Here is a 12,248-nt window from a genome sequence, read left to right as displayed (position 1 = left end):
GTTAGCGAATATAAGTCTTTTTGTTTTTTATTTGGATGATAGTACCTTTGTTTCATTTACTTTTAACGCATTCGATACGTAACCCGAGCAGGTAGATTTCATCGAGCAAAAATGAAGTTTTATGTACAAAGTTTGTGCTTTTCAAAAAATTGTTTAAAGAACTATTTCCTCAGATATTTCGGATATGTATGGATTGCTATAGTTATTATTAATTGTCTAATAGACTTACAAGAAATATGTATATTTTATTTTATACAACGAGAAGTGAAGAACATATTTAGTTATTTTGGCAGATCAATAATGAAACAAGAGGGAATCCTCAAGAGCCACGTCACTTGAAATTCTTGTAAGCAGGATTAGAGTAATTTAATATTTATGAAACATTTTATCCTCTTTGTTTTACCTATATTTTTGTGCACCAGCAACACTAAGCGTGGCACGTGCCTACAACCGATTTGATTTTACTACTCATCAGGATCACTACCAGCGTACCCTCAAATTGAAATTATTTTAGACAGAATTAGAATAAATTAATCTATGAGACATTGGGCGTGGCTGAATACATCAAACGAAGTAGGTTGATCTCCTGAGTCCAAAATTATAATTAGATCTCAAATTGGTCAAGCGATGACAAAGCTATGAGCTAAAGTAGCTACTTAAAAACTCAGAGCCATTCTATGAGCCATTATGCCGCGGCTAAATGTATATATCATAAAAGAGTAATTAGTTAGAAACAAAAACAAGCTGAAGGATTTAAATCGGTGCAGCGAATTTGGGTTTGTTTGGTCTTCTTTTTGTTTATTAAAATATAATTAGCCAGGTATTTAGCTTTATTCTTCTTGACACAGTCTTTCCTTTAGGTTTTGTTTTATTCGTGTGTGTATGTGTGTGTACATGTACAGTGAGTTTTGACCATTAATATTCCATGAAGACTTAAGGAGATTATTCGTTCTTCCAGTCTGTGGTGTCAGCAGCCGTAGAACCAGACACTATAACTTTGAAGAAAACTAAAGAACGGGGTGTTGTTTTATACGAACAGCTGCTTGGAAGTAAGAAAATGAAATATCAGATATCAGGTGAGACATGGTATAACTTAAGATGAGTATTTTGGTCGTCATACTACTTTTGTTATCCCATCCATTTATAATTTTGACTTTTACCATTTTTCTATATGATCAAAAACATGATAACAGTCAACACTGAAAAGCCTTAAACAAGTTAGGGCCAGCATGGCCAAGCGTGTTAAGGCGTTCGACTCGTAATCCGAGGGGACGTTATAATCTGATGGTCAATCCCACTATTTGTTCGTAAAAGAGTAGCCCAAGAGTTGGCGGTGGGTGATGATGTATAGCTGTCTTCCTTCTAGCCTTACACTGCTAAATTAGAGACGGCTAGGTTTGCGCGAATTTCAAAACAAACAAACTTAAGCAAGTTATTCCATTTTTGCTGTTCTCGGTTCGTTATGATATAGTTGTCGTTAATGCACGAAGTTTACTCGAGAGGGCGTAGAAATGAACTTTAAAATATATTATTTAGCGTACTCTAATTGAATACCATATTAAGGCCCTTGCCTCGCGTATATAGAGAACATATTTTCATATGGAAAAAAGTCCGATCATGTAATATATCAGTGCTTTGCTAAGACCCTATAAATACAGAAATGCATTCACATAATAACTACTTTGTAAGACAATAAGTTTGTTTGTTTGTTTGTTTTTGGAATTTTGCGCAAAGCTACAAACAACAATACAATTTATAATAGCTGTTATTACAAATAATAATTTATATACATGTGTTTTACAAACTTACAGACAATACTTATATCCTGTCTAGAACTGAATATTTTATCAACGATCCAGGTCTTCGACGAGCACATTAATTCTGAGTTGATATTGTCACACATCGCTTAAGCCACCTAGCCTGATTGGCTTCACACCGCTTAAAATCTTGCTTTTATCCGATGACGATATTTAATATCCTCGTAGACTTACTAACGTCTGATGTTAATTCACTGAAGTTGAACGGTTTGTAATGTTCGAAATCTAAAAACGTCTCCTCGCAGAATTCTGTAGTTTTACAATTAATTGGCGTTAATCACAAATTTAGCTTCTGAGACCTATAACATACTGATTTTAATATACTAATAATCTTTTACTGTCTCTTGGCTATCTGCTTTTGTACGAATAATGCGAGATTCTAGAACGTTCAACAATGTTCAAAAAGCTACCATTTTCGTAAAACAAATATTGTGGATTCTTACTTTCAAGAATCTTCTACAGATTTAGAGAACAGGCGGGAACTGTGCAATACTCGTCCAACAATATATGTCACATGCATAGAAAAAAACTGTACTAAGATAAACGTAGACTCTAAAATAAATGTACAACAGTAACTCTATTATAACATTCCAATCTGATAATTAAGTGGGAGTTCTAATGAAGTAGCCAGCCAGAGTGCGTACTTTGAACATTACTGATATAAGATAAATCGTAGCCTTGTCCTTAAATAAAACAACAATATGAGAATAAGATTTATTAATCCGAGGATGAAAACATACTGTTTTAGTTATTTTTCTCATACAAAGATTCATTGCATTTTATTTTGGATTACTTTGTTTTGAATTTCACGCAAAGTTACTCGTGGGCTATCTGCGCTAGCCGTCCATAATTTAGCTGTGTAAGACTAGAGGAAAGACAAATATTCATCACCACCCACCGCCAACTCTTGGGCTACTCTTTTACCAACATATAGTGGGATTGACCGTAACATCATAACGCCCCCACGGCTGAAAGGGCGAGCATGTTTGGTGCGACGGGGATGCGAGCCCGCGACCCTCAGATTACGAGCCGCACGCCTTAACCCACCTGGCCATGCTGGACCTATCTTGGATTAGACAGTGTTGTAATGGCACTAGATTGTGAAACGATGTGAACAAATGGGATTGTCAAGTAATGACACCTTATTGGGTTAATCAAACCGGATGGATGAATTTGACGCATCCATGGCTCCAAAATATGGAGTGCGATCTTGTTTAATGCTGTAACGGGACGTGAGCAACAAACCCTCGGATCCATAGTCCGACACATTAATTATTAGGCTACAGTAGACCCGTTCTGGTTAAGTACTTGAACAAAACATAATGCAGTTACATTAAAATATAAACTACTGATAAATCTAAAGAAAAATTAGGCTAGACTATCTTAACTGTAAATCTATGGGATGTGTTTATAATGATAATAAAGTAATACTTTTTCAATGAACATTAATGTTATTCTTTTGAGACATTTTAAAACCAAGTCAAATCGTTATAAATTCTCATTTATGTATCTGTTTAAATTGAATTACCTTAATGTTTAGAGGCCAACTACATTATCAAAATACAGTAAGAAAATATATTAGTATTCGACTTTCTTAATAACGAACGTTTATGTACATTCTTCAGTACTTTGAATACGAATATCTAAATATAATTTATATATTCAAACTTTGTTCAATGTCTATTCTTCTAGAGAAAGGAGGTACATTGGAAAGTGTAGTTTCTGTCTCTGACTCCGAGAAATGTTGTCTCTCTGTTGAAGACATAGAGAAACTTGGAAGGATTGGAATGATAGTAAGACAGTTTCTATGTTAGTAAACAGTGAATGAACTGTTGAATTAAGCGACTTACTTTCAGTTCTTGTAAGCTGCTTTCCTAGAACTTTAACGGTTCGAAGATATCAAAAACAGATAAACATTTAGTGGTTTGAACATAATAAATAAGTTATATTAAAGAAACAGATAAAAATAATGTTAAACATTTCAGCGAACTTTTAATGATACGTTAATACCTAGGCTTTAAATGTTCCTTTATTAATTAGGTTGAGTCAGCTTTTGGAAGTGCACGAGACATTGAATGGGCTATAATCGAGGGCCAAATATATCTACTACAAGTAAGTATTGTTGATGCAAACTAACATCAAAACAACAAAAAATAGTCGACTGCAAATAAAAGGACCCGGCATGGCCAGGTGGTTAGGGCGCTGGACTCGTAATCTGAGGATCGTGAGTTCGAATCCCCGTCACACCAAACATGCTCGCCCCTTCAGCCGTAAGGGCGTTACGAAGTGACGGTCAATCCCAAACAAACAATTCATTGGTTAAAGAGTAGCCCAAGAGTTGGCGGTGGGTGGTGATGACTGGCTGCCTTCCCTCTGGTCTTACACTGCCAAATTAGGGACGGCTAGCGCAGATTGCCCTCGCGTGGTTTTGCGCGAAATTCAAAAACAAACAAGCAAATAAAAGCAAAACATTGTAAATAGAATACTTAAATGTTTTTGAATTATATATTATAAAACACGGATGCATAAGTCCAATCATTTTATTACAATTTTGAAAAAAATATCAACCCATCTATTAACTTATTACGTCGGAATATATGACAGAATGGATTGGCTTTGCAAGTTTGCGTCGTAGGTTGTGTTCCTTTTGTAAACTCGTGTCTGTTAGCAATGAACCTAGGACTTCGATTAATTTCCATTATTACCATTTGTTAATGGTTGGAGGTAATTGCAGTAACGAACTGATTTTGTGTCATAGATTTTTTTTTAGTACAAAGCCAAATTTTGCTATCTGTTATATCCACTGCTGGGAATCAAACCCAGGATTATAGCGTTGTAAGACTGTACTCTTTCCACCACCCCACCTATATCATATGTAATACAGAGGAAACTTCTGTATTTCTACAAAAGGTCAAATCAACCGATGTCGTTTTTCTATAACAATTGTGTTAAAGTGCAACACAACATTTTACCATCAGTTTGGCGTGAATAGTTTATTTATTTTCTATTGTTTAAAAGAAAAAGTATTCATCAAATTTTGCATCAAGCTATTCTGTTGGTAACTGTGATGTAAAAACAATCAGATACACAGTTTGGCATTTTAACTATGTCACATTGACTTGACTATAAGTAGCTAACAGGTAAACACACACACACAGATACAACTTAAGATTTATTGCATTATATTAAATAGCCAAAATATCCTTCTGGTACCTGTGGCATTTTAAGTGACGGATAGTTTGAATAGTGGTTAATTGAACAAACCTTATATAGACATGTAATTTACAACGAACTTTATTCGTTGGAATATTGTCCATGTTCTAATGCTATTAAGACACAATTTATTCCGAACGGCCTCATTGTTTAACACATTTACATAGCGACCATCAACTGCGTAAAGAGCAAGTCAACGCTGCTTTACAGCTGGAGCCCTAGTTGGCTCTATGATAGAGCTCTAGACTTGTAAAATGGCGAGTCCGATTCGAATTCATGCGATATTACAAAGTATTATCCGCACCTTAATCTGTGGGTGTGTTATAAGAGGGGCAGTCAATTCTTTAGCATGAAGAGTGATAATAAACGGTATGGTGCTGCTTGTTAGCTACCATCCTACTCGTTAGCAGCTCAAATTAAAAAGACTGTGGCAGGTAGCTTTAACAGCTTTACCAGATATAAAATAAATATACCCTTGCATTGCAGCCGTTATATTAATTATAAGTATCAATTTGCTTACTCGCAAAAAGACAGGGTTTTTTTTTTTCATTTTAACTTGTTATAAATGAATGTGTGAGAGAAATACGTTATGATGTGACTAGCGAAATTTTGACTTAATGTTTGTAAGTGTGACAGTTCTGATATAACTTCTGCTTGTTGTTCTTGTGATGAAACACATTAGTTGAACATTCTAATTATTTATTCGATAATTAATCAATAATGGACATAAGTAGCATTTCTGTGTATTACCGACTTGTATGATTGTGATTTATTTGTTTCATTTCGTTTTAAATATTATGGTTAAAAGTAAAAAAAAAATAACAACTTTAGAATATGTTGAAAAGATATATTTGAGCAACAAATTTAGTTTTTTTTTTAATGAAACATTATTTTAACTTCTTATTTCGAATAATATAAAACTTTGAGAATCTTAAATATATCAATAAGTATATAATTTATATAAATATGTTAATAAAAATGGCGCGAAAACTGATGATTGGTTTCACCTGATTACTGTCACTTAGGCTCGTCCAGTGACGCGAGAGGATAAAGTGACGGAATACGACCTCATCCATGGACTAGACGACGGAGTTATTATTGAAAATGAAATTTTTAGCATAGCAAATGTTGGGTAGTTAAGACTTTAGCACTTGGTATTTTTTCTCATAACGTAGGTTTACTTGTAAACTGTTCAATGTTTCAGCTCAGTATTTTCAAGATCGTTAATTCCTATTTATTTATTACGTTTATATATATTGTAAAATTAAATTGTAGACGTTTCATTTACAACTTTCACTAAACGTTCCATTGTAATCAATAATTAATAGTTTGCCCTAGTCCAATAACTCTAACTTTCATAATTGGTAAATATATAGCCAGTGATGTTATAAAATTTTATCAAGGCTAAACTAAAGTTTATTTGGTGTTTTCGATACATAAGTTATAGATAGACCAGCTACATTAGGACCCGGCAAGGCCAGGTGTGTTAAGACGTTCAACTCGAACTCCGATGGTCGCGGGTTCGAATTTCCGTCGTACCAAACATGCTCGTCCTTTCAGCCGTGGGGGCGTTATAAAGTCACGGTCAATCCCACTATTCATTGACTAAAGAAGAGCTCAAGAGTTGGCGTTGGGTGGTGATGACTAGTTGCCTTCCTTACTAAATTAGGGACGGCTAGAGCAGATAACCGTCGTGTAGCTTTGCGCGAAATTAAAAAGAACAAAAAACAAACGAGTTGCAGTGGATTGGTACATTCAACTACTCAGATGTCGCTAGTAATTGTGTATTCGTGTTTATATATAAACTAGATTAAATCATTTGTGTATTTTGGGCACTTGTAGTTATTAACTTAAGACTTGCTTTATAAAGAGTTTTATCCTTATTTTGTCAGTGTCAATTTTTTTCACGTGTAATGCATATACTATAGGATCTTTGTAGCTTTTATTAATTAATCATTAAACGGTTAATTTTAATAATACTGCTACTTATCAGTGATATTTTATGTATTTTAAGAACTGATATAAAGGTGATTATTTGTAAATAAAAAGAAGTGGAGCAATGTTTACTTTTTACGTGTTCACATGTGTCCAAGAGCATAGCTGTATAATGGGTTATGTGGATTGTTCCCACCTATGGTATAACCTAAAGTTTATCAGTGATCCACTAAGAGGCCTCTGTGTTCACATTATCAAACTTAACTTATGGTGCGATTATGGTTTTTTTTTTCTTACCAGAAATACATGGTTATAAAGTTTCTTCAGTTTTATGTGTTTGAATGAAAACATGAACTGAATTGATTTCGCATAGGAACCAATGCAGCTAAACAAAACAAAAACTGAACATTAATTTCCAATTAAACTGGAGGGCACTCTTTGGACGACATCTAGTTGTGGTATTCTGGGTGTGGTTCACACACATGTGGTTCAGATTATTCGTGAAGTTTATTTTGACAAGTGGGTTTTTATGTGAAATGTTTTTTTTTTTTTTTTTTTTAATGAGTGTTACTTCTAAACATATTGTTGTTGAATTAATGAGTTTATTTATTATTATTATTTTAAGAGAGGTGTTTCCTGGAGCCACATCACCCATAACCTTAACTGGAATATTGCGAATAATGACCACTTCTTTCATGGTAAGGTCAAATGTTGTTTGAGTAGTTCTATGGCAATGGGCTGCTATCGTGAGACAAATACCGAGTCACAAATAGTAGTTAGGACATGCAGTCAGTGGTAATATCATACAGATCTTTAAATTGAAGAAATTTACGTGAAAATAATTGAAAAGGAAACTCGAAATGAATAAATATAATGCAACATTTGTTAATATCATTCTATTTAAAATGGTTAATTGACTTCTTGTTTGTTAGACGTTAAGCTACACAATGGACTATTGGTGCTGTGTCCATAACTGGTATCGAAATCCGATTTTTAGCATTGCAAATGTTAACTGAAAGAACAGTTTATAGTTTAAGAGATTAATTAAGTATTAAATGGTTTACACACTTCCAGAAACTTCATGTTATTAAAATGTTTAAGAACATTTAAAGCTTTTAACAAGAATACAACTTATTGAGAAACGAAGACTGGTTCTAATAGTGAGGACTTGCTAGGATGACTCGGCTAGTTGCTAGACTGTCTAATTGTGGGGATGAATGCCGTCTCTTCTTGGAGTCTGACTGACTGATTTATCTTATTTTTATAGCCTTTATATATTTTAGTTGTTATGCAGAATGTGGGCCTTGAACTAATAGAACTGGTCAGTTAATAACAACTTTTTAGAATCATGGCTGGCATACTTTTCTAGAAAGTCTAAGAATGCTCCCTCATGAGAGTTGTTTACTTGTAGACCATATACCCATTAATTGACATTCAAAACAATAGTAGGTTGTATGCTACCCTAACATACGAGGGCTGTTCAAAAAATACGCGGACTGACGTCATAAAACAAAATGTACTTTATTTAGAAGTTACAGGTCTGGGACTCCTTCAGAGTACTCTCCTCCCCAACGCACACACTTATCCCAACGGTGTTTCCACTTGTCGAAACAGTCCTGGTACGCTTCTTTTGTAATGTCCTCCAGCTCCTTCGTCGCATTTGCCTTAATCTCGGGAATCGTCTCAAATCTTCTTCCTTTCAAGGGTCTTTTGAGTTTGGGGAACAAGAAAATATCGTAAGGAGCAAGGTCAGGTGAGTACGGGGGTGGGAAAGAACAGTGATTGAGTGTTTGGCCAAAAACTCACGAGTTCGGAGGGCTGAATTTCGCAGCAACGCAGTGCATCTTCAATTTTTCGGTCAAAATCTCGTAACAAGATCCAACTGATATCCCAAACTCTTCAGCAAGCTCCGTGACAGTCAGACGTCGATTTGCCCGCACCAGGGTGTTGATTTTGTCGACGTGTGATTCGTCAGTTGACGTGGAAGGACGTCCAGGACGCTCATCATCTTCAATGGACTGTCGACCATCCTTAAAACGTTCATGTTACTTGACACATGCCGTACGCTTCATAGCAACATCACCGTAAGCCGTGTTAAGCATAGCAAACGTTTCAGTCGCAGATTTTCCAAGTTTAACACAAAATTTCACAGCAAGTCGTTGCTCCTTCAGGTCATTCATTCTGAAATCCGCCAAACGAAAAAATCGCACTTCACTTAAAACCGCGTAGCTAATACACAAATGAAGATATCTGCAATCGGGAAATGGCGTCGTAATCAGCTGATCTGTGCAAACCTAGCGACGCCAAGCGGATTTCCCTGGAACCAACTGGAGCCGCGCAATTCAAACAGTCCGCGTATTTTTTGAACAGCCCTCGTATATTGAGTTACACTTGATATTTTTGTCATACTTGTTAGAAAGTAGTGGTAGATTGTTTAATCAAGCCAGCTTTAGGCAACCTGTTTGCTTATTTTAGAATATTAAGTATTTTAGGTTTGATCACGTCGTATGACAGCCTTTCTTAGAAGTTGCATGTTTTAGCTGGCTACAGATAATTTTGTTCTTAGAAAATAATCGAATATTAAATCATATTAAATATTCAAAGGTTCTTCTATAAGGAGCAGAGGTCACACACTTCCCATTCTTGGTATACTTTATAAAATAGTTTTTGTTTTTATCCTCAGCGATACTTTCACGAATGCCAAGGATCGTGGCGACCTTTCACATCTCTGCTTCCTAAGGAAATTGTAGTTTTTAACAACCGGATTATGTTCCTTGTAGAAGAGGTAAGACATGTTGCTTGTTAAGTAAAATGTGTGTGTTTTCTTATAGCAAAGCTATATCTGGCTATCTCCTGAGTCTACCGAGGGAAATCGAATCCCTGGTTTTAGCGTTGCAAATCCATAAACTTACCGCTGTATCAGCGGGGGACAGTAAAATATGAAATGAATATCTTTGAAAATTCCAACGAGATGTATATTATGCTTATTTACTACAAAACTTTGCACCTATGAAATAAATTTTAGCTTCCAAGTATATTTGGTAACATTATCATCAAAAGACATTACTGTAATTCTAGAACCTCATACATTATTATAAAAACATGTATAAATATTTTCTATCTTAAAAACCAAACATGTTTTTATTTTGTGTGTAAATCAAAGGCTCGCCCAGATACTTAACTGTTAAGATCTAACACGTAGTTTGGTTTGAATTTCGAGCAAAGCTACACGAGGGCTATCTGCGCTAGCCGTCTCTAATTTAGCAGTGTAAGACTAGAGGGAAGGCAGCTAGTCATCACCACCCACACCACTCTTCTCGTAATCGGATTACGAGACGAGTGCCTTAACCACCTGGCCATGCCAGACCTAAAATCTAGCACAATATAATAATAATAATAAGCTATGAGACTATGCACTGTGTCTCTTGTTTAACAGCCATTTCAATTTTCCTTAGGCCCGGCATGGCCAGGTGGGTTAAGGCGTTCGACTCGTAATCAGAGGGCCGCTGGTTCGAGTTCCCGTCACACCAAACATGCTCGCACTGTCAGCCGTGGGGGCATTATAATTTTACGGTCATTCCCACTATTCGTTGGTAAAAGAGTAACCCAAGAGTTTGCTGTGGGTGGTGATGACTACTTGATTTCTCTCTAGTCTTACACTGCTAATTTATGGACGACTAGTGCAGATAACTTTCGTGTAGCTTTGCGTGAAATTCCAAGAAACAAACAAAAAATTTTCCTTTTCGCTACTGCCGGCAAATAACGTACATGCACACCATTTCCGTATAGACAACAAAATAAATACTGCACCAGGCATGGATACTCTTAAAATAAATCTCCAAACGATGAATCACATTATAAAAGAAACAAAAAAAATTATCATAATAAGCAGCCATATATTTCCCTTTTAATATTAATTTAGTGTTTACTGAATGTGGTAGATTCTGTATGGACGCAATAAAATATCCTGGGTATTTAGGAAATACATATTCATAAGGAAAAAAATACCATAACAGATTATACATTTATCTTATATTCACCTTTCCTGCATAATTAATTAAGGTTTTGTAGAAAAAATTAGGAATTCGATATAATTCACTAGACCAACTCGGTAGTTTTCTTTAAAGCTACCTATAGAGCACTGACGTTTTAGCCGCGGCATAAAGGCTCGTAGAATTTCTTAAGTACAAACTTTTACTTCATACATTCATTACCTCTTGAGTAATTTGAGATATGCTTGCAATTTTTGAACTCAAGAGGTAAAACTCTTTCGAAAGATGTATTTGATCACGTCCAAGATATCATAAATTAATTCACTTTAATCATGCATAAAGAATTTCAGTTTGAGGGTAGGTTGAAGGAGAGCCTAATGAATAATGAAATGTAATCGGGTGTACACGCGGGCCAGGCTTGATATTGCTGGCACATAAAAAATATATGTAATAAAAAGTAAAAAAAAAAACGAAAAGAGCTCATAAATCAATTTACTCTGATGCTGACTGAAATAATTTTAGGTTATTGGTGATTCGTTTTTTTTTTTTTTTTGTAACATGCATCAGAAATTGAATTCTTTCTCACAACTAACTCAAGTAAAAATGTGTGTATGCATCAAACTGTTACATAGATAAAAGTAAGATTATCCTCTATGGACAGGACATCATTTCAACAAAGTTACATTAAAGTTTTCAATTTCGTTATAATAGTACGTTAAACGCATCTCAAATTTACTCAGGCCACAATATGTATATTTCCACTAAAAGGAAAAACGAAATCGATTTTTAATTTCATTTACAGTATGTTTGTCTAATAGCATGTTAGCATTCATTTTCTGATGGATTGTTGTTGTTTTTCCCAAGACTATTTCTCTAGTTTCAATCTCATAATTTCTTTAACTTCTTTCTCATAGTGCTTAGATCAGTCTCACAACTGGTTTAGTTTTCTTTAGGTCAAGGAATTATTGCATCTAGTAACAACTAAAATCAGAAGATATACATTTGTTTTTCTGTATCATAAATTAGTTTACTGTAAATTAAAATATGTTTTTAACGATTATTCAACGTTTTCAGGCTTTAATGAGAGATTTCGAAGAAAGCGATTCGTCACTGAGCAGGATGTGGGAACTTGCAGTTTTCGGACGATTGATTGAGGAAAGGGAACAGATTCGAAATCTGGCTGTTCACCGTCTCGGATACATGCCCATCCATGTCAAACGAAGAACGCTCTTTTACGTCATCCGGGTAAACGTTTTAGAGAATCTCTGTGATCTATTTCTTAGCTTATAAT

The 12,248-nt window shown here is 35.1% G+C and overlaps 1 protein-coding gene across 3 annotated transcripts in view; it reads left to right on the top strand.

Moving 5' to 3' along the window:
• The window catches only part of LOC143246525 (rifampicin phosphotransferase-like), an 86,212-nt gene that overhangs the window by 46,560 nt on the left and 27,404 nt on the right, over positions 1 to 12,248 (top strand). For all 3 annotated transcript variants that reach the window (XR_013026022.1, XM_076493385.1, XM_076493386.1), the window contains 7 exons: positions 959 to 1,076; positions 3,510 to 3,610; positions 3,858 to 3,929; positions 6,056 to 6,162; positions 7,591 to 7,663; positions 9,649 to 9,750; positions 12,032 to 12,202. Coding sequence is in view for 2 of the 3 variants with exons in the window: in XM_076493385.1 (XP_076349500.1) it covers positions 959 to 1,076; positions 3,510 to 3,610; positions 3,858 to 3,929; positions 6,056 to 6,162; positions 7,591 to 7,663; positions 9,649 to 9,750; positions 12,032 to 12,202 (744 nt within the window). In the remaining variant the exon portion in view is untranslated. The remainder of the gene's footprint in view (positions 1 to 958; positions 1,077 to 3,509; positions 3,611 to 3,857; positions 3,930 to 6,055; positions 6,163 to 7,590; positions 7,664 to 9,648; positions 9,751 to 12,031; positions 12,203 to 12,248) is intronic.

Source organism: Tachypleus tridentatus, chromosome 3 (genome assembly GCF_004210375.1).
Source record: "Tachypleus tridentatus isolate NWPU-2018 chromosome 3, ASM421037v1, whole genome shotgun sequence".
NCBI classification, from domain to species: domain Eukaryota; kingdom Metazoa; phylum Arthropoda; class Merostomata; order Xiphosura; family Limulidae; genus Tachypleus; species Tachypleus tridentatus.
The sequence above is the reverse complement of the archived record's forward strand: the minus strand, read 5'-3'. Positions and strand labels throughout refer to the sequence as shown.